This window comes from Oreochromis aureus, linkage group 15, assembly GCF_013358895.1.
Source record: "Oreochromis aureus strain Israel breed Guangdong linkage group 15, ZZ_aureus, whole genome shotgun sequence".
NCBI lineage: Eukaryota > Metazoa > Chordata > Actinopteri > Cichliformes > Cichlidae > Oreochromis > Oreochromis aureus.
Window position 1 is genome coordinate 7694316 of NC_052956.1, and position 19399 is coordinate 7713714.

General features: G+C 42.4%; 1 protein-coding gene across 3 annotated transcripts in view; it reads right to left on the reverse strand.

Moving 5' to 3' along the window:
* Window positions 1-19399, reverse strand: part of itsn2a (intersectin 2a) — a 49036-nt gene that overhangs the window by 4616 nt on the left and 25021 nt on the right. For 2 of the 3 annotated variants that reach the window (XM_039599342.1, XM_039599343.1), the window contains exons 8-28: window positions 17441-17583; window positions 17118-17181; window positions 15321-15458; window positions 15131-15237; window positions 14779-15041; window positions 14551-14700; window positions 14316-14456; window positions 14131-14218; window positions 13902-14041; window positions 12220-12362; window positions 11737-12142; window positions 10453-10622; window positions 10180-10240; window positions 7603-7838; window positions 7482-7522; window positions 7226-7395; window positions 7106-7139; window positions 6870-6991; window positions 5473-5569; window positions 3874-4065; window positions 3643-3687 (exon numbers count right to left, since the gene is read on the reverse strand). In XM_039599342.1, the coding sequence (XP_039455276.1) occupies window positions 3643-3687; window positions 3874-4065; window positions 5473-5569; window positions 6870-6991; window positions 7106-7139; window positions 7226-7395; window positions 7482-7522; window positions 7603-7838; window positions 10180-10240; window positions 10453-10622; window positions 11737-12142; window positions 12220-12362; window positions 13902-14041; window positions 14131-14218; window positions 14316-14456; window positions 14551-14700; window positions 14779-15041; window positions 15131-15237; window positions 15321-15458; window positions 17118-17181; window positions 17441-17583 (2951 nt within the window). The remainder of the gene's footprint in view (window positions 1-3642; window positions 3688-3873; window positions 4066-5472; window positions 5570-6869; window positions 6992-7105; window positions 7140-7225; window positions 7396-7481; window positions 7523-7602; window positions 7839-10179; window positions 10241-10452; window positions 10623-11736; window positions 12143-12219; window positions 12363-13901; window positions 14042-14130; window positions 14219-14315; window positions 14457-14550; window positions 14701-14778; window positions 15042-15130; window positions 15238-15320; window positions 15459-17117; window positions 17182-17440; window positions 17584-19399) is intronic. The other variant, XM_031726220.2, reaches the window with a different exon arrangement.

Here is a 19399-nt window from a genome sequence, read left to right on the forward strand (position 1 = left end):
CTATTAACCTGTCATGATAGTTTCTACTACAACTGGTAGTTTCTCTTTGCCAACATAAAAAGGTTTGACAACACTCATTCGATTGACGGATACTCAGAACAATTGGAAAGTCCAAGGAATTCAGAGAAGATATAAGAAGCAGAATTATAGAGTTACACAAGTTGGGAACTACTTTGCCAATGTCTGGAAGAAAACCCAAACTGTCACCCTCAGGCTACGTCTACACTAGCCCGGATAAATTTGAGAACGGCGTATACGTATGAAAACACTCCGCGTCCACACTATCGTTTTCATGCGTTTTCACAGAGTTGTTCATTCACATTGGAACGGCCGAAAACGCTTACGTTCCAGTACTGCGCATGCGTGAAACGCAAGACGATTCGACCCGATTCATTTCTGTCTGCCGAGTTGTTGCTGTGAGTAACACAAAAGTACAAAGTTGCAAAAGCGAGTGAAAATTAAAGAATTTGAAGAAAGCTATCTGGAGCATGTACAAACTGATATAAATCTTTAATAGGGCTGTCAAAATTAAGAGGAAACAAAACAACTGCTGTGTAATGCCCTCCGCTATCTTAGTTTAATTGGTCACATGACTGCATCACATGACTAAAATGTGTCATTGTTTTCAAAAAGGCTCCGTTTTCGCTGTTCACACTGCCACGCGAAAACTGCGTTTTCAACTGGAGAGCATTTTCAAAACGCTGCGTTTTCCTTGACCGAAAAGGCCGTCTCAGTGTGGACGGAAGGCCAAAACGGAGAGAAAAAGATGCGTTTTCAAACGAGAATGTATTAGTGTGGACATGGCCTCAGATGTAAGGAAAATTAATTAGAATCTTCAAAAACGAGCCAAAAACCACCAAGGCTCAAACCTGACATGAACTAGAAAATATTGGAACACAGTGTCCATAGGGTGTTTTATGTCAGGGTGTTTCATGTCACCATGGAATGAGAGGGTGCCTACTCAGAAAGAAGTCCCTTGTCCAAAACCGACACCTTTAAGCTTGACTAAAATTTGCAGCTGCTCACATGGACAAGCCAAATTTCACCTGGAGAAAAGTCAGGCAAGACAAAGATTGAGCTATTTGACTACAATGGCAAAAGGTATGTTTGGAGGAATAAAGATGAGGCTTTCAAACCTAAAAACACTGAACCAGTTGTTCAGCATGGCGGTGGTAGCATCACGCTCTGGGGCTGTTTTGATTGTAGTGTTACTGGTACACTGCACAAAGTGAATGCAATGGTGAAGAAGGACTAATCTCCAAATTCTTCAGCTTCAACTCAAATCAGCAGCTAGCTGGTTGGACACTTTAGTCTACAGGACAATGATCTCAAACACACATCAGATCTGGTTTTGGAATGAATAATGGCCTTCCCAAAGCCCCGATGTCAACCCAATTGAAAATTTGTGGACTACCCTTGAAAGCCGGGTCTGTTCCAGGAAACCAACCGATTCAAATCAACTCTACCAATCCTGCCAAGAAGAGTCCTCAAATATCCAGCCAGAATTTCACCAGAAGCTTGTTGATGGCTACCAGTGTGGTCAAAGTGTAACTTGCAAAGCGACGTGGATTAGAGAAAATCTAAAATAATTTCAAACCATTTCTTTTTAAGACATTAAAGATGTATGCTGTGCAACCTCAAAGTTACGGCACCATTCTAGCCCATGATAAGTGTATTTAAATGATGAGAACCCTATATGTCAGCAGTGTGGTAGGTGTATCTCTCAGACCACTCTTGATATGCTAATGTTTGCATGGTTTTTGTTTTTCTTATTTTTAATATGTATTTGCTGGTGATATCACAGTTCAGTACAGGATGGGTGTCATTTTAAGTACTTGGAAGCGTCAATAAATGGCAGAGTGCATAAGAATCGAATAATAAAATCACAATCAATTTCATCTCAGTTGCAGTTCAAGCGATGCGTTAGCAAGCAGCAATCAAGGTTACCGGTGATTTAAGCAACAGCGAGTCTTCACATTGGTCCATTTTTAGCAAGGTTTCAATGTTGTTAGTGCAAGAATGAGTGACCCTGTTAGAATACTCTGCATCATACTAATTTATAGCTTTAATTTAGAAAACTAAACCGATGCTTCTTACATATTATTTTCCATACTTTTGTAATCAAACTCTTATTTTCCTTTTATCTGTAGCAAAACTAAGCTTTCCACACTTTTGTATCACGGGGGACAAAAGCTTTGAAAGCTCATGTCTAGCTGCCTCTGCCTCGCTCCCTTGGTTAATTAGTTAAAGAAACAGAAATGGAAACAAGGGAGAGAAGAGAGCGAGGGGGGGAGGGGAGGAAGGGGTGTACGGTGAAATAAATTTACATTTAAAGCTGAGAAGGTAGGAGGCCAAAAACCAAAGAAAAAAAAAAAACAGGGTTTGTAACAGAGAAGCACAGAACACCAGAGTCCTAAACGGGTGAGGTGGAAAGTGCGGAGGTGGGCCGTTCTTGCTGGCGGCTGGGCTTCCTGTTGCGACAGGGCAATTCGGGATCGCTCAGACAGAAGGGGTGAAAAAGAGGAAGAGGAGGAGAAGGAGGAAGAAGAGAGAGGAAAGCCAGCGTTACTGTCCTACAGAAGAAAAGGAGGGGGAAAAAACAGATGTAGTGGAGGAATGGAAAGGGAGGGAAGTGAGATGATGAAGAGATGAAGAGATGGAGAGATAGCAGACGTTAATATAGCTTTAATATTAATGCTGGACACTCACATGCAGGCGCATTAATAATGCATTTCTGGAAATGTAAATGTTATTATTCATCGTATCAGCTGCAGACGGCGATTTCTCGCGCTCTTGTTTCGGCAGCGAACCGCCGGCCTTACGTGTGGCGGACGTGCGAGTGACAACGCCTTCGCTGGAATTAGAATTTCAGAGCGTTTTGTGTCTGTGGCTTCGACAAGTTCATCCTAATTAAAGATCTCGTGTGTTCACGCTTGTTAACAGCTGTTGCTGTGAGGAGAACACGCAAGCTGTGCATACTAATTCAGGCGCACACCTCTCATTAAGAAATCGGCCTTTTTAAAATTTCTCAGCAGCTACGTATGAATGAGCAGCGAGCGGGATACGCGTGAGGAAAATTACCGCCTCCCCGTGTGAGCAGCTGCTGCGGTGTTGCATTCATAGAGGGAAAGCGAAGCTGCCGTTTCCAGAAATGTGACCAAAATGATGAAAAATGTGCCAGTTTGAAATCAGATCAACCTTCGCTCTTTATTATTTTCTTGCCCGGGGTGATTTGTCAGCGGCATCTGTTTTAAAAGAACAGTTTGACATTCGGGGATATATGCTTTGTTCACTTTGTGGTTGCAAGTTAAATTAGAAGATCAATACCACTCTCATATTAGTCTGCTTAATATAAAAACTGCAGGCAGAGCGTGGCTGGATAAATTAACTAACAACACGATGAGAGAGGTATCCATCACGCTTCATGCCCAAAATGTCAAACTTTCCTTTTGATGATTTGAAATTGTTGATGTTGTCCGGGATACTTAAAAGGCCCAATCGTTTTGCCTTGTGGAGAAGAAATTTAACATTTTCTATTAATCAATTTCAGAAGCTTTTTATGGGACTGAGCCTTTTAAGTGTAATGGTTATATGTTCACCAATTTCCTCAATGATTGATTGAACCAACTACTCGAGGCTTACCGTCAGTGGTTCCATGGTCTGACATGGATAAGGAATCTACTGTACCTGGAGTGAGCCAAGCCAACCAACATTTTTTTTTCAGTAGGAGAGAAGTTTGTTTCTACAGCTGATAAACACAACTTATCAGTTTCCATGTGTGCTGTTTTATTTTTCTTTTTTTTTTTTAAAAAAGAAGTGGATAATTGACAGAAAAAGACAGTCCATCAGTAAGAGGACTAAAGTTTTACTTACATTGCTGGCTGGGGTCTGATTCTGTTGTCATCTTGACATAATTGGTGGGCAGCAACCCTGTGACCCTGTTGGCTTCTCCTTTCCACCAGTCGGGGTTGGTCTTGTCGAGGATGTTGATCAGCTGACCCTTGGAGAAGCTCAGCTCGTCCTGATTGGCAGCCGTGTAGTCGTACATTGCAATAACTTGGCATACTGAGGGAACAGAGTTGACATATAAAGCTTAATCTGTAGTTGTAGATTTGTAGAATGACCCAATGAGGGCCAATATATAAAAAACAGAAGTAAGAAAGCCTTAAAGAGACCAAAATGACATTAAAAGAAGGTGAAAATAAAGATTAAATACCAAAAAGTGAAACTCCCAAATGGTTTCCCTTGAGCACCAAACATTTAAAAATACTGGCAGCCTCCAGTCTTAAGCCTCAGCCTCATAGTAGATGCACCCCTGTGGTATCAATTTGAAAATCCTCTGTGGTTTTTTAGAAAATTTGACCACTTATCTTGACCTTGAGGTTGAGGTTACTGAGATTTCTAGTAGATGCATCTATGATCTGAATTTCAAAATCCTACGTTGCCCTGTTCTTGAGTTGTCGCATTCACAAACTTGGGTGCTCACGCTGCCCACCCGGCCGGGCGACAACAATACCCCATCAGCCTTTTACGGCTGAGAGATTTAACCACCTTTTATTTATCATTCTACCATTTTATTTCTGCATATTTATTTATTTAGCCACAGACATTCATGCACGGACATGCACCGGCATGTGCATGGCAAACACGAGCACAAACACTTTCCTCTCAATCACTATTTATTTATTATTTATTTAGCATATTTAGCCACAGACCAGTCTCAACAGTCACCTCAAGAGGAGTTCGTGCTGGATTTTGGTCATTTTTAAGGCAGAGCCCTAGAATGCTATATGGCACTGCCAGGAACACTAGCTGTGTAGCCTGTTTGAGCTAATGCTTGCAGGCTGTCATTGGCAGGCATCTGTTTGGAGGACTAAAATTGTCTGTGACTCATTTCTCCTAAAAGCTATTGATATAATTAATGGCAAATACTGCCTAGTCTATGTGCACTACCTGGGCACATCTCATGCAAACATATTTGCACTTGTGTGTAATTCCACGTCACTGCATTCATTTTTGAGTTGCTGTTGGTGATTCATTGTGTGGACTCCTAAAACTAAAATCATCGCCATCTGCTTCTGCTGCTTCTATGATCAGTGCTAAATGCTGAATGTTAGCAGGCTAAGAGAGGAACCATGGTAAGTCTGTGTCTGCTAAATATCAGCATGACAGAATAAGTAGAGCTTATTGCTCCATTGTAAATGACAAAATAACAGAAATGACACTGAAAGATTATGTTCTGTCAGCTGAAATTTGATACAGGAATTTATGATTAATGAGCATTTTTACCAAATTATTTTCAAAGTCATAGACATAAAAGCTTTCCAGCAGTTACTGTCGTGGTTGTTCAAGTAATTTCACCCTGCATTTCTCAGATAAATATACAGATTTAAAAATGTAAATACAAACCTGACTAAAACAAGCTCAGTTATAGTAAATCAAATGCTGTGTTTGCCGTGTGTCAGCATTCACCTGGCAGAGGAGACGGGGAAGACTTGCTGCTGGAGGGACCCAGGAGCTTAACGTGAGAGGAATGAAACCAGCCTCTCTGCCGCTTTTTACCCCGAGCCTGGAGGGGAGAGAAGAGCCAGTGAGAGTGAATCAATCTTCTGCTGGATCGTTTCTGAATCCTAAATCGAAACATTAATTGATGAATTGATTTTTTGACAGGCAGAGTTTTGAACCTTGAGAACGCTCCCTCATGATGGGAATGTACATTCACTCTATAAATCAAACCAAAGCTCAGCTGAAGTCTCTGAAACAACCGCAGTATTGCAAGCTGCAAGCTGCTGAGGGTAATGCACAGATTGACAAAGCTGTGGAAATCCTCTGTTCTCGGACACTCTTATTCATATTGACTTATTGTCCGGACGTACTAACAGCAAATATGACTTCTGCTGTCGCATTACTGAAAGCACTCAGAGCTTTAACTCAAACTACAGCTGCAGCCTCAGCACGAAAACAGGCAGAGAGAGATGACCCTTCAATTTGATGACCTTTGTCGACGACTGCACTGTTATTACTCCTGTAACCTTCCCGCCCACCCCTCATCAGCTCTCTATTGGTCTGACTCGTCAGCAGATACAAACTCATCCTTATAGCTGAAAGCTCCTGCATCCTGACCTCTCACTGCTACACATGAACAGCCTTACAGTCAGCACTGTTAATGCTCTTTTAACCTCTCATCAGCTCTCCACTGATTGGACACATCAGTACCTGCTCCTACTTGCAATACACTCATGGTGGATTAAATTAAACAAGTAAATGACACTCATTTTCCATTATACCTTAATTTGTTGATTGCTTTTTGCCATTTGACTGATTAACTAGTTTATTAAAACATCCATAGTGATAAAGTCTTCATTTTGTTTGCTCATTTTGTCTGTCTATCCAAAACCAAAAGTTCAGTTTATTCTCACTAAAAAGACTGAACAAATCTCAGGCATTTTTCCTTACAGGACCACCTTAATATTTAAGGAAATATCCACACATCTCCACTGTAATTTCCTCCACAATCATTCTGCTTCGCGTCTAATAGCAACAAGTTTTTCATGACCTTTTGTTAATAAAGCTTTTCATTCTCGTCGCCATATAATCCAGTAGGTGTCACATTAAAATGATCTAAATTCCTTTCACACAGAGGCAGAAATGTGTCATTTGCAACCGGGAGGTGGATTTAGGAGAACAATGACTCATTAATTGTGCTTACACAGCGCTCTGCGGTGCAATTGACCTTCTGCACTTGCAGCCAAAGTAAAAATTTCTATCTGAAATTATAATTTTTCTGCTGCTAACTGTTTCAATTTATCCTTGGCTCTTAAAAAAAGAAAAAAAAAAGGCAAAAAGACTGCTGTTATAGTATAGCTTACTTGCAGTTCCCCGAGCCACCAGCCGGTGGAGTTCTTGGCCAGGACCACGATCAGTTGCCCCGGAGACAGGCGAAGCTGATGCATCATTGAGGCCCCAGTGGGGGTGACTGCCTGCGCAACTTCTGTTGACCAACCAGAAAAAGCCAACAATGAATTTCGATCATTTAAACGTCAAGAGAATAACAGAATGAATCATCAAACACCGACTGAGTGTCTGCCTGTGTGTTCATTCTCACCAGGTTTCTTGGTTGGACCCCCAGGTCTTGATGTCTAAAGTTAACAAATGAAATGTAAAGCAGAAATAATGTAATAATTTAATTTGGCAATTTTTTTCTCATTAACTCAGCTTGACTCACCTCTGGCAGTTCTACAGGTCGGACGTAGTTGGAGGGAAAGAGCCCTGTCTGGTCCCCGATGCATCCTCGCCACCACTCTCCTTCTTTCTCCAACACCAAAACAACATCCCCCTCGACAAACGTCAAGTCCCCAACCTCTGGGCTCTCATATGTATACAAGGCCACGTATTCTGGTAAGGACAACAATAGCACCAGTTAGAAAACCTTCGCCGACTTTAACTAGACACTTTATTTTCCACAGATAAACTACTCTTACCTTCTAGCTGAACTGAATCGGATGTGTCCAACGCATCCACACTATGATGGGAACAACACATGGTGAAGTAAGTCTTTCAGTTGTTAAAGGTTTTACACAAAAGGGATGTGCGTCTTCTTACTCTGTATTGCCAGCCGTCTCCAAAGCGACGTAACTTTTGGGGAACCATCCCTGCATCCCGTTGATCTGCCCCAGCCACCAATCGTCCCTCTGCTGCAGCACGCTGATGATGTCTCCCTGCGAGAAGCTGAGCAGCGTGGTGATGACGTCTGTCGCCGAACTGCCTGAAAGGCTGAGGTGAGTTTCTGAAGTGGCTGACCATGACGAGAGGGCCCGAGCGAGCAGAGGAACGGAGGACTGAGGAGTGTGATCAGAGGAACAGCGATCTGTCACCATGGGTACATCTAAGAAATCAATCAGTAGACGCTCCCCTCCCCTGGACTTGCAACACAGCTAATTTCACCTTTGGACCATGGGACATGACCTACAAACGCTAGAACTGCCAACACTAATGTCATCAGACATCTGTAAATATGTGTGTGACCCACAGAGAGTCAGAGAGAAGAACTCCCATCGGAGAAAAGCTATAAATATACAGCCGTGCTGCTTCTGAAGATGTGTGTTGATGTCAGCAGACCTATTTCTGATCATGCCACAGTCTAGATATACACTACTATAATAACACAGATACACTAAGAAGGGAAACATGAAGATTAAATGATCTCATGAACTTTTTTCAGTAACAGAGTGATAACTTTTAGCCATGCAGTGAATGTGCTCTCTTGGTTGAATTAACCAGCAACTAAAGGGCAGATGTGCCCTTGTGAGATCAATCTACAACAGCCATGGTGATTCCTGTTTTTGTCACGGTTTGTGGAGATTGAGATGTGTGGACCCAGGCGCAGACAACGATGCAGGAGAGGGTGTTTCAAACTGAAAATGAGCCTTTATTGTGGCTGTAAGAATAACTACAAAACCACTAAGAAAACCTAAACTGGGGACAGCTAAATATGAAACAAGAAACAAAACTAAACAGCCCGAAACATGGACACATAGCTGGAGAAACACTGGGGAAGATGAACAGGATGACCAACAAGCATAATACACAGAATGATACGCAGACCCTTCAACGAAGAACAGAGGTAACCACACACTAATTATACACAAGGTAACAAGGAAATGGCACACAGGAGGGAGACACAGCTGAACCTAGTCAGACAAGACAACGGGGAAGCAAAACCCAAAACACTGAACACCGGATGGGGGACTCTCCAAAGTAAAACAGGAAATACAAGACAGAAAACCACAATTCCCAGAATAAAATTTAAACCAAAAACACAAAACACTGTGTTGCAGACCGAGGACTGTGACAGTTTTTTTTTTTTAACTATAGCAACCATTACATCAATATTTTGATTTATCCAATACTGTGATTTAGTACCAGATTATTATTAAGAAATATTACCATGCCCCATGAGCTTAAATTGGACTTTGAGCTTACTGGTAATTGGCCGGTTTTACAAGTAAGTCCATAATTTGTTGGATGAAGACACATTTTATAGTTTTACCTTTGCACACCAGCACAGGGATTTTAAATGAAACAATCAATACATGATTGAAGTGCAGGCTTTCAGCTTTAATTCGAGGGGTTTTACAAATATTTTGCACAAACTGTTGACAAACTACAGCCATTTTTAATACCCACTCCCCTACAGACTAACAACATTTTAAACTTAAAGATCGTTTTTAATACTTGTATGAAAATCCTTTGTGATCAGTGACTGCCTGAAAATCCATGAACATCATGTTTCCTCCCTCTAAATAGTCTGCTGGGCCTTTGCTGCAGCCACCATCAGCTACTGCTTATTTGCCTTCAGTTTTGTCTTCAGTAACTAAAAGCATGCTCTGGGTTGTTTTTGCAGTATGCTTTGGGTCGTTATCCATTTGCTCCATAAAGTGCCATCTGATTGGTTTTATAAGATATGACTGAATCTGAGCAGACAGTGCAGCCCTGTACACTTCAAAATTCATCCTGCTACATTTATCAGCAGTCACACCATCAATAAACACTAGTGACCCAGTTTCACTGGCAAACACACCCATACTATAACATTGCTTCCCCTATGTTTGACAGGCAATGTGGCATGCAGAGGATCATGAGCTGACTTTTTCAGCCTAATGATGGCTTCCCCAACTTGCTCTGACTTGCTTTTTGGACCTTATATTTAATATGTAATTACAATGCAAAGCCATAAAATCTGAACTGAATAAACTTGATCTGTTACTTTTCTGCTTCATTTGTCTTGAAATAACAAGAGAAAAGACCTCACCTAGCCATGAAACTGTTTGTCAGTCAACTGTCCACTTATTGAGAAAATGGGTTGGTATACAAAAATGTTGCAATTCCTAAATCCCTAAACAGCTCATGCAATTTTTTTTTTTTGAAGCTTTTGAATTCAAGCTGAAAGTCTGTATTTCACATACAGAGCAAAAACTATAAAAACTGTCCCATCTAACTGTATCTTGCTAAACTGGAAAACTTCTGGAAAACTAAAGACGTTTTTAAAAAAAAAGGCAGTAATGAAACGGGGTTTCGTTTTTGCTGCTGAAGTAGGTCACAGTAAAGTTTACCTGCTCATTATAAAGAATAAGGAGTAATCTAGCCAGGAAATAAAAGTAAACAACAGTCAGACTCTACCTGTGAAGCTTCAGATTGGACAGGAAGAGGGCTGTCACCTTTTTCCACCACATCGGGGTGTCTGGGTAAAACAAGAGGGACAAACCATTAGGGAAGGATCCAAGAAAAGAATAAAAACAACCTGACAGTGCTATGGCATAAATTACAACGACCTAGGTGGCTGTTACAGACTTTCAGTCAGCAGAAAAAAAGGACCCAGACAGTTCTATCTTTAGTGCAGAGGAGCTAAAAGCCTAGAAATAATCTCAATCTGCTCCTCCTGTTTTATGTTACCTTGTGTTTAGTGGTGGTGGCAGACAGGACATTTTTCCAGGTGAAGTGGGACCACTTTGAGTCGAGGCAGGGGTCAGACATTTCTCAGCGTAACTCTGGGGGAACCAGCCCCTGTTTCCGCGGTAACTTCCGCACAACCAGCCAGGCTCACCGACCGTGTGCTCATCCACCTGCATCACGGAAAAGTTCACTCACAGTCAGTCATTCGCAGCGAGGGGATCAAGATAAACGTTTTGTTTTCCTACTGCAGTAATCAGGAGCAATTACGACTGCACAGCAACACAATTAGTGTGTTTAGACACCCATCACTCACACACACACACACACACACACACACACACACACACACACACACACACACACACATCAAGGCAGTTCAGTGGTGTGTGAACAGCCCTTAATTCTCTGTTAAACTAACACTTTCAGAATTGATGCTCCTCGAGGAAACGTGGGATGGGATAACTGATTGAACTTTAACTCCATCAGTGATTACTTAAAATCAAAATATCATTATAGATTTTTAACCAGGCACAGAGGTGCAGTGGTTAGCGCTGTTGCCTCACTGTGAGAAGGTCCTGTGTTTGAATGCAGCCTGGGACTTTTCTGTGTGGTGTCTGCATGGTCACTGTGGTTAGTCTGCCTTCCTCCCACGGTCCAAAGACATGAGTGGGGTTAGGTTAACTGGTGATTCTCAACTGACTGTAAGTATGAATGCTTGTTAGCCTCTCTGTGTTAGTCCTGTGACAGATTGGTGATGTGTCTAGGGCATACCCTGCCTCTTGCCCTCTAGCAGCTGGGACAGGGTCTGGCTGGATAAGCCAATGGATGGATTATTAACCAAACCAAGAGTGAAACTCTTTCTGTATTGCTAATTCCAAAAAGTAGGCCAACACCAAAGTGCCCAAAAAATTTGCAAAAATCTGCAATCACCGCTTGAAGCTGAGTTAACCTTGTATTCTGGAACAGAAATTGACACGCTGACAATTTGGAATCGTGGCAAATGTGCCAACGCTGGCAGCTGTACTTGACCGCTGTGTCACCTTTGATAAATGGATCCACTGAATTGGACCGTAGTTGTGGTGTTGCTGCCATTTGGTGCATTTTTTAAATGGACTGTAATGGAATTATCTAACGAGTCTGACACTGAGCCAAAAAAGCCAACGGATCAGGTCCCAGAAAAACTAATTGATAATCAAAAGCAACAAGATTTTGAGTAATACCATAAAATACATTTAAAAAAGACGAATATCCTGCGTGTTTACAGCGCGAGTGTGTGCTTCGTACCTCTATGAGACAGTCTGCGTCTATACTCAGCTCATCTGCGTTGCGAGCAACGAAGGAGTACAGGGCTCTGTAGGTGCTTAGCTTGGATGCCAACTGCTGCCCCATTTCCTGCTCTTCTTTCCTCCTCTTCTCCTCCTCAACCTCTTTCCGTCTCCTCTCTTCTTCGGCCTCCCTCCTCTTTTTCTCCGCCTCTGCCTCCTCCTCCTCTCTCCTTCTTCTCTCTTCTTCTTGTGCTTTCTCCTGGGCTGCCCGGAGGCGAGCCTGTGCCTCTCTCTCTTCCTCTTCCCTCTGTCTGGCCCTCTGCTCCTCCAGAAGCCTCCTCTGCCGAGCCTCCTCTTCCTCTCTCTCCCTCTTCTCTTGTTCCCTCCGCTCCTGCTCCCTCTTTTCTTGCTCCAGCTTTGCTTGTCTGTGGGAAGTAAATGCAGCTTAATAAAGCCACATTATGTCTAAGCAAGAGTAATACAGACAAACCCTGAGATTCACCTGGCCGCCTCTTCTTCTTCCTCTCTCCTCCTCCTTTCTCTCTCCTCCTCGCGGCGTCTCTGGAGCTCCCTCAGTTTCTCCTCTTTGACTCTGTGCAGGTCGTCCAGAACAGCCTGCTGCCTCGCCTGCTTCTCCCTCAGCTCCTGACGCCGTCACAAAATGCGCAACACAAGGAGACATGTAAATATCTGTCTAAGACATTTGTTCTTATCAGCCTTAAAAGTCTGAAAGAACCACAACACAACAGCTTCTGCACACGATGCACTTAGCATGACAAGTTAAACATTTTTTTGCCATTTATGATTTCTCAGAAACAGCAGCAACATTCACAGAAACACGCAGGCATGCTGTATGTGCATAGTAAGTATGAACTGAGATTTTTTTCTCTTTCTAACACAGAAGTTGTGCAGGTTAGACATTCTGTGTGCGTGCGTTTTACCCTCAGGGTGCATCCTGTTTACACAGAAAACACAGACTAGAACAAATCCCACGGAAAGAAACAACAGCGAAGAAAGAAGGCATGGTACCAAGAAAAACCTCCATTTAAAAATGATTCAAAAGAGCAGGAAAAGATGAACGAGCAGATCAAATCATTGTGGGATGCAAAGGAAAGGAGATTTAAGATCGTTGCTTGAAGGGGGGGGGGGGATGTACAAAGTGGGAGATGAAGCGACAGAGAAAGAGGGTTAACCTTGATGAGAAGGAAGAGCTGGCTGAGGCAGGCCAGCAGAGACAGAAGGCCTCGCAGGACACAGTCGTCCATATCCCCGAGCTATGGAAATAACAGTGTGACGATGGAGGGAGACAAAATGTTTAGACGATGGATGAGGAGAGCAAAGAGGAAAAGTGTGTCACAAAGGAACGGGGATAAGGGAGGGGAAGGCACGGGCAGAGAAAACAAAAATACAAAGAGTAAGAAGAAACATCCAGGTAGCAGGGAGAAGAAGAAGACAAAAGAGAAAGAGAAAAAGCCAGGGGTTAAAAGCTTTAAAAGCTGCTTAAGAAATAAACAAACCAAGAGACAGAGACCAAGAGAAAGGGAGAGCAGGTGGTTTAGTGCTCCAGTTATTAACATCAGACTGATGATAAGATTCTGAGAGGACATCATTCACAGCTATCAAATTATCGGGCTGTTTGATGACAAATGACTTCAGAGACTGTATGTGTGCAAAAATAGTTTAAGTTTTCACTGCCTAAGGGGTGAAACTCTAGAGCTATTGTGACCAGTTGAACAAGATTTCACAGCAAGTTGAAAACGCCCTGTTTTTGTGCTATTTAATATCAAGTCAGAGCTGTGGGACAAAAACAACAGTATGCTTTTGCTTCATTTAACATCAGTGCAATCCATCTTAAAGCAATTTTACCTTATTTTGCTGAACAGTTATATTCACTACTATGAAACTTCTCTTGCAAAAAATATTGATGCTAAATAAAGTCGGGGTATGAAAAACCCAACTTTAGCCTTAAAGTTAGTTTCATCAAGAAATAGTTTCAGATTGTGATGAATGATATTAAAGAACTGCCAAGGGAGGGAGCTTAGTGTGCTACATACACGTCTCGGTACAAATACAGAATATAAAGTGCTTCCTATAATTTATGGGTGATATCAGAGGCTATGTTCATTTTTTTCCCCTACAACTTTGGTCTGAATGAGTCTGTAGTGGCCTGAACCAAACACTGACCTTAAGCTCCTTATTGTACTGCTCCATCTGCGTCAGTTTGTCTGTCGTTTCCCTTTCCAGGATGTCAAGCTGGTCCTTCAGCCTCCGGCAGTTTACAGTCTTCTCCGTCACAGTCCCGGTCAGGGAGGTCAAAGTCACAGCTACAAAGATCAGAGGTCAGAGACATGTCAGACCAGCGGCCAGTGACTAATGTGTCTGTGTGACGTGAGAGGAGGCATTTGTCACCCACACGGGAGTTTGTTGAGGCTGATGTTTCGCAGCTTCTCACACAGTCTCTGTTGTTCTGGAACCAGCTGTGAGAGCTTCCTCTGCCACTCCTGCGACCAACCGAGAGGATGCGTAAACAGAGCGCGTAAAAACACACATGCAGAAAGATGACAGGGCAGAAAACAGATGAGAAACATTTCTGTTAACCTCAAACTCGAGCTGAAGCGCGTTAATCTCTGCAACGCGGGTGTCCCTCTTCTGATTGACGAGGTCCAGCTCAGCCTTCTGAATCCGCCTCTTGCTCTGAGCGTCGCGGAGACGGTCTGAGATCTGCTTGTGCTTGTTCCCCTGTGAGACCAGGTAAATGATATCATGGTGCACCCATGCTTTGATTAACACTGTAAACTGTAAGTGTAATTATTTATCAGTAATGTAGCCTCACCACAGCCTGTAGCTCCAACTCCAGACTCTTCTTTTTTGCCCTTAGTCGAGAGATCTCCTCTTGCTCCCCCTCTTTCTTCCTGCCCAGCTCCTCTCTTTTCGCACGCTCCCACTCTTCCCTCCGCTGGCGCTCCATCTCCTGCTTCGCTGCCTGGAAGTATGAAGAAAGAAGGTTATCAGAGAAGACAATTGATTCCAGACAGCATCACCCGACTGCTCCAGCACTCACCTCCTTCCTCTCCAGCTCTCTCAGCCTCTCCTCTTCCCTTTGTCGCTCCATTTCTCTCTGCCTCTCCAGCCGCCTCTCCTCCTCCAGCCTCCTCCGGTTCTCCAGCTCCCTGGCCTCCCTCTCCCTCCGTTCTTGAGCCTCTCTCTCCTCCCTCTCTCTCTTCTCCTTCTCCTTTTTCTGCTGCTCCTCAAGAGCTAGACGTCGTTTCTCCAGCTCTGCGCTTCCCCTTGCAAAGTTCTCCTTCAGCTTGTCCTCAAAGGACACTAAGAGGAGAGGAAAGAGATAGGTGTATTACAAAGGAAGACAGAGGACGTCCAATGGAACAAAACATGCAGAATTCACAAAGCCATACCGCTGCTCTTGTTCTTTTGAGCAGGTTCTACCTCTGCTGTGTCTATTAAACAGGGAGTTATGTAGGGCCCCGTTCCATTAACAAGCTCATTGGACTTAATTCCTCCTCTGTAACAAAAGCAAAAAGAACATTTGTTCATTTATTTGTTTGGTTAATTTTTTTAAAAATTGTAAATGAATCTCTGTGTTACCTCAGAGAGGGTGGTACTAGGTCTTGTGGCAGAGTGAGCGGTAGAGGGCGACCTGTCTTAGCCATGTCCACCAGGTGCATGGCCAGAATGAACTCATCAGCCTGCAGCTGGCCATCCTTATCCACATCTGCCAAGGTCCTGCAGACAAATCACACAGTGCTATGTGTCAATAAGAACATCATGGTGAGAAGATAATGAAGTTAGAGATTTTTCACTGGAAGCAGCCTTCTGCTGTTTCCTGCATTGGGACAGTAGTGGAGGGAAACTTGGGATATAAATCAAGAGTACTGGGCTCACAGACATTCATCAGCTGATAAAGCGGAGGAGAATGAGGGGATCATCATTGCAAACAAATGGTTTCAGATAATAAGTAATGTTCTTAGTACTGTCAGATATTACAGCTATAACGTTTATAAAATACTACTGAGTCTTATTATGTGGCGATCGTGGCTCAAGAGTTGGGAGTTCGCCTTGTAATCGGAAGGTTGCCGGTTCGAGCCCCGGCTCGGACAGTCTCGGTTGTTGTGTCCTTGGGCAAGACACTTCACCCGTTGCCTACTGGTGGTGGTCAGAGGGCCCGGTGGCGCCAGTGTCTGGCAGCCTCGCCTCTGTCAGTGCGCCCCAGGGTGGCTGTGGCTACAACGTAGCTTGCCATCACCAGTGTGTGAATGTGTGCGTGAATGACTGGATATGTAAAGCGCTTTGGGGTCCTTAGGGACTAGTAAGGCGCTATATAAATACAGGCCATTTACCATTTATTACTTCAAGTGTGTTATTTGCTCTTTTTGAGGCTCACAGTTCCAATATAATACAGCACTATGCAAAAGTCGTGAGTCACCCCTCATTTCTTTATATTTTGCTGCCAAGGAGCCAGACATTAGTCTAAAATTTAAAGTGGTTTTGTGCACTAGTTCTCCAGGCTTTCTGGAAGTCTTTTTCTTTAGATGTCGGCTGCTTTTTAACTCATTTTCAGTCTAATCCATGTATTAGCCATTTTCAGACTTTTTTGTTGTTGCTGTTGTTTTTTAAGCCACTTAACTCGGACCTATGAATTATTCAACCATGAAAAAGGTGTGCTAGCTCAAGGGATAAACTAGTGTTGGGTGCACGCATAACATAACAGTTTGTCCTAAATTGTCTGTTTAGGCACTTTGTTACCAGCAGCCTGTGTCAAACAGACAGAGAACAGGCAGCCAGCATCCTGATTTCTTGAATGTCCTTCAAGAAGTCTGGAAGATTGCTTGCTTAAGGAACATGTTGAAGAATAAACATGGTCATATCAAATATTGACTTTTAAGCTTGCTCAAACATACATGTTTGCACCTATTTCCCATTTCCTAACAGTATGAAGAAATGAGGGGTGGCTCAAGATTTTTGCACAGTACTGTATAGTCAAATTAGAAATGCTTCAAAGCCAGCTTTATAAGTGGTTAAACTCTTTTAACACAGTCAGTGTTGGTATTTATGTTGTCTGCAGAGCTCAATTTTATTATTGAAGCACATAATCAATTATCTGACCAGTAAAGAGTGGTACACAGTATTTCACTTAACATAGTTCCATGCTTTTACTTAAGTAAACTCTCCTCTTAGCCCTAGTTTACGGGTAAAATTGGGAAATTCTAATCTTTAACTTAAAACAGACTTCACAGACTTTGAGGTCTTGAAAAAAATAGGGGAAGTGGCAAAAGGGTCCTCACTTCACCAAAATGTCCTTACTCCAATGGTCATAAATTTTCACTGGTCCTCACTACGATAGATAGGCAAGAGCATACACAAACATACACACATTACACTCACCAGATGGTAGCTAACTGAGTCTGCGTCAGATTTGATGCCATCAGTGCATTTCTAACCTGAGGTCCTGCAAAGTAACACGTAGATCAGATCAGAACAGCAAAGTGAACTCTTACAGTGAATACGTTTGTGTGCTTTCCAAGTTCTGTTAAGTGCAGTTAAGAGCAATTACAGGAGAACACGAGTGCATGTGTGCAAAGTGAAACTGACCCCAGAGTGTTCGCTTTTAAAGTCTGACAGGAGCACTCATGTGGAGCCTAGTGGTCCTGAGAATTTCGTGTTTGTTTAGGTTCATGCGTGTATGTTTGTGTGTGCACAGGACTTACCTGATAAGTAGCCGGTCATGAGCTTGTCTAGTGTGTTGAACTGCTGACGGTACTTGAGTCTTGAGGCCTGGGGAACGGCCCAATCACTTGCGCCCATCTTTGGGGAGTTACTGGCCAAAGATGTGGTGGAGGAAGAGTTGGAACTGTGGTAGGAGACAAGAAAGGTGTGTCTATATGTCAACAAATCACCTAAAGGGAACTGAAAAAATATTATTATTATTATTATTATATTATATATGATCAGCCTTTTTCTTTCTCCTTAGGCCACTAATTGCTTGGAGACTCCCCGGTGTTATTTCTCAGCTCTTAATTAACTGCAGAATAAGCTGGCGCAAACAGCTAAGCAGACAATGACTTTTGGACAATGAAATAAGACAGCAACATACTTTCAGGTTATCATAATCAGCCATTCGGTGGGGTGCGGTGGTTGAATTGTTAGCGCTATCAAGTGGCTGGCTCAAACTGGGTTTACTCTAGGTCCTTATTCTTACAGTCCAAATACATGCATGTTAGGTAACTATTGATTTGTGGATATGAAGCAGATAAAGTGCTTAAAGTTTATAGAATAAATCATGTTATAAATGTATGGTTACATTTGGCTAGTAGTCAGTGAGACAAGAAAAGTGCTATATAAATACCAGTCCATAATGAGTATGCCAGACCACATGATAGTCATGGTTGAAAATTGTAGCTGAGTGGGAACTTGCAACACTCATTAAGGTTTCAGCAAGACAACAGGAGATGCCAAAGCATTGTTTTTCTGGGTGTATATACGCACAGTAATAAGATTGCGGAAGTACAGACCGGAAAAACCTCAAAGAACTACCACGCATCTGTCCTAATATTAGAAAGTCTAACAGCTAGAACTGAAAGTTAAAAGCAGCTGTGGGATTAAACTACATCTATTGTACTTCTTGGTATTCTGGTGCCCTTAATAATGCTTTCCTTACCACCTACACCTGAGGTCAGGGCTTATTGTGTGAAGCGCTAAGCTATTCAAAACAATGAAATCAGATACTATTTGCGTTCTTTTCCAAACCCACTCAAAACACCATGAGGTGGACAAAGGATATTAGATATTCAAGAGGACTTGGCTGTCAGAGAAACTGCAAGAGGACCTTCCAAACCTTGGCAGATATTAAAGTACATCATACCAAAACGGAGATGAAAGCTTCACTGGCACATAAGTAAAACTACAAACCCTTCTAGTCGCAGTCTTATATTTCATTTTAGACATGAGCTAAAATTCAATTTTGATTTCATTTTAGAAGTGAGCAGGCCCAAAAACAAAGAAAAAAAACATCTGTTCAGTGGGCACAAAACGGTATGAAATGACACACTAGGAGATCATTGATGTGATGACCTAATTCCCTTAAAGTCACCAGCTAAAAAAACAAACAAAAAACCCACATATTTTAAGCTGCAGCAGCAATTTGGGATTATTTCTGGTGAGGAAGATTCAAGTAACTTATTTAACATTTTGTTTGCCTGTTTTATGTTACCTAATATCTTACACTGAATAGGAGTGACTGAAATGGGGACACAGTGGCTTATGGAGACCACAGGGACCAATGATCCCTGGCCTATCTACCTTATGTCTAGGTGACTATAGACAGATGACTATATAACATTTACAAAAAAAACCATTGTAGTTGTTCAGAAAAATAGTCATGACTAATAAATCTTCATAGCATTCTAAGAATTTAAGATTTATAATGACCTCGCCCATTGAGAATGTTTTTGGATTCCTGTTCTCTGACGTTTTTGACTCTAAACAAGACAACTTCCTGCTATTGCCAAAACCCTGTGATTTTGAAATGTTTTTCCTGTACTCAGTATTATCTGGGAGTTTCATCTCTGTTTGTGCTCTAATTCTCAACCCTTTCCTGCAAAAATGCCGCTTCTGTGTAAGCGCTGAAATCATGGCATGACTGCATCTGTCTGAGTGCTCAAACAAGT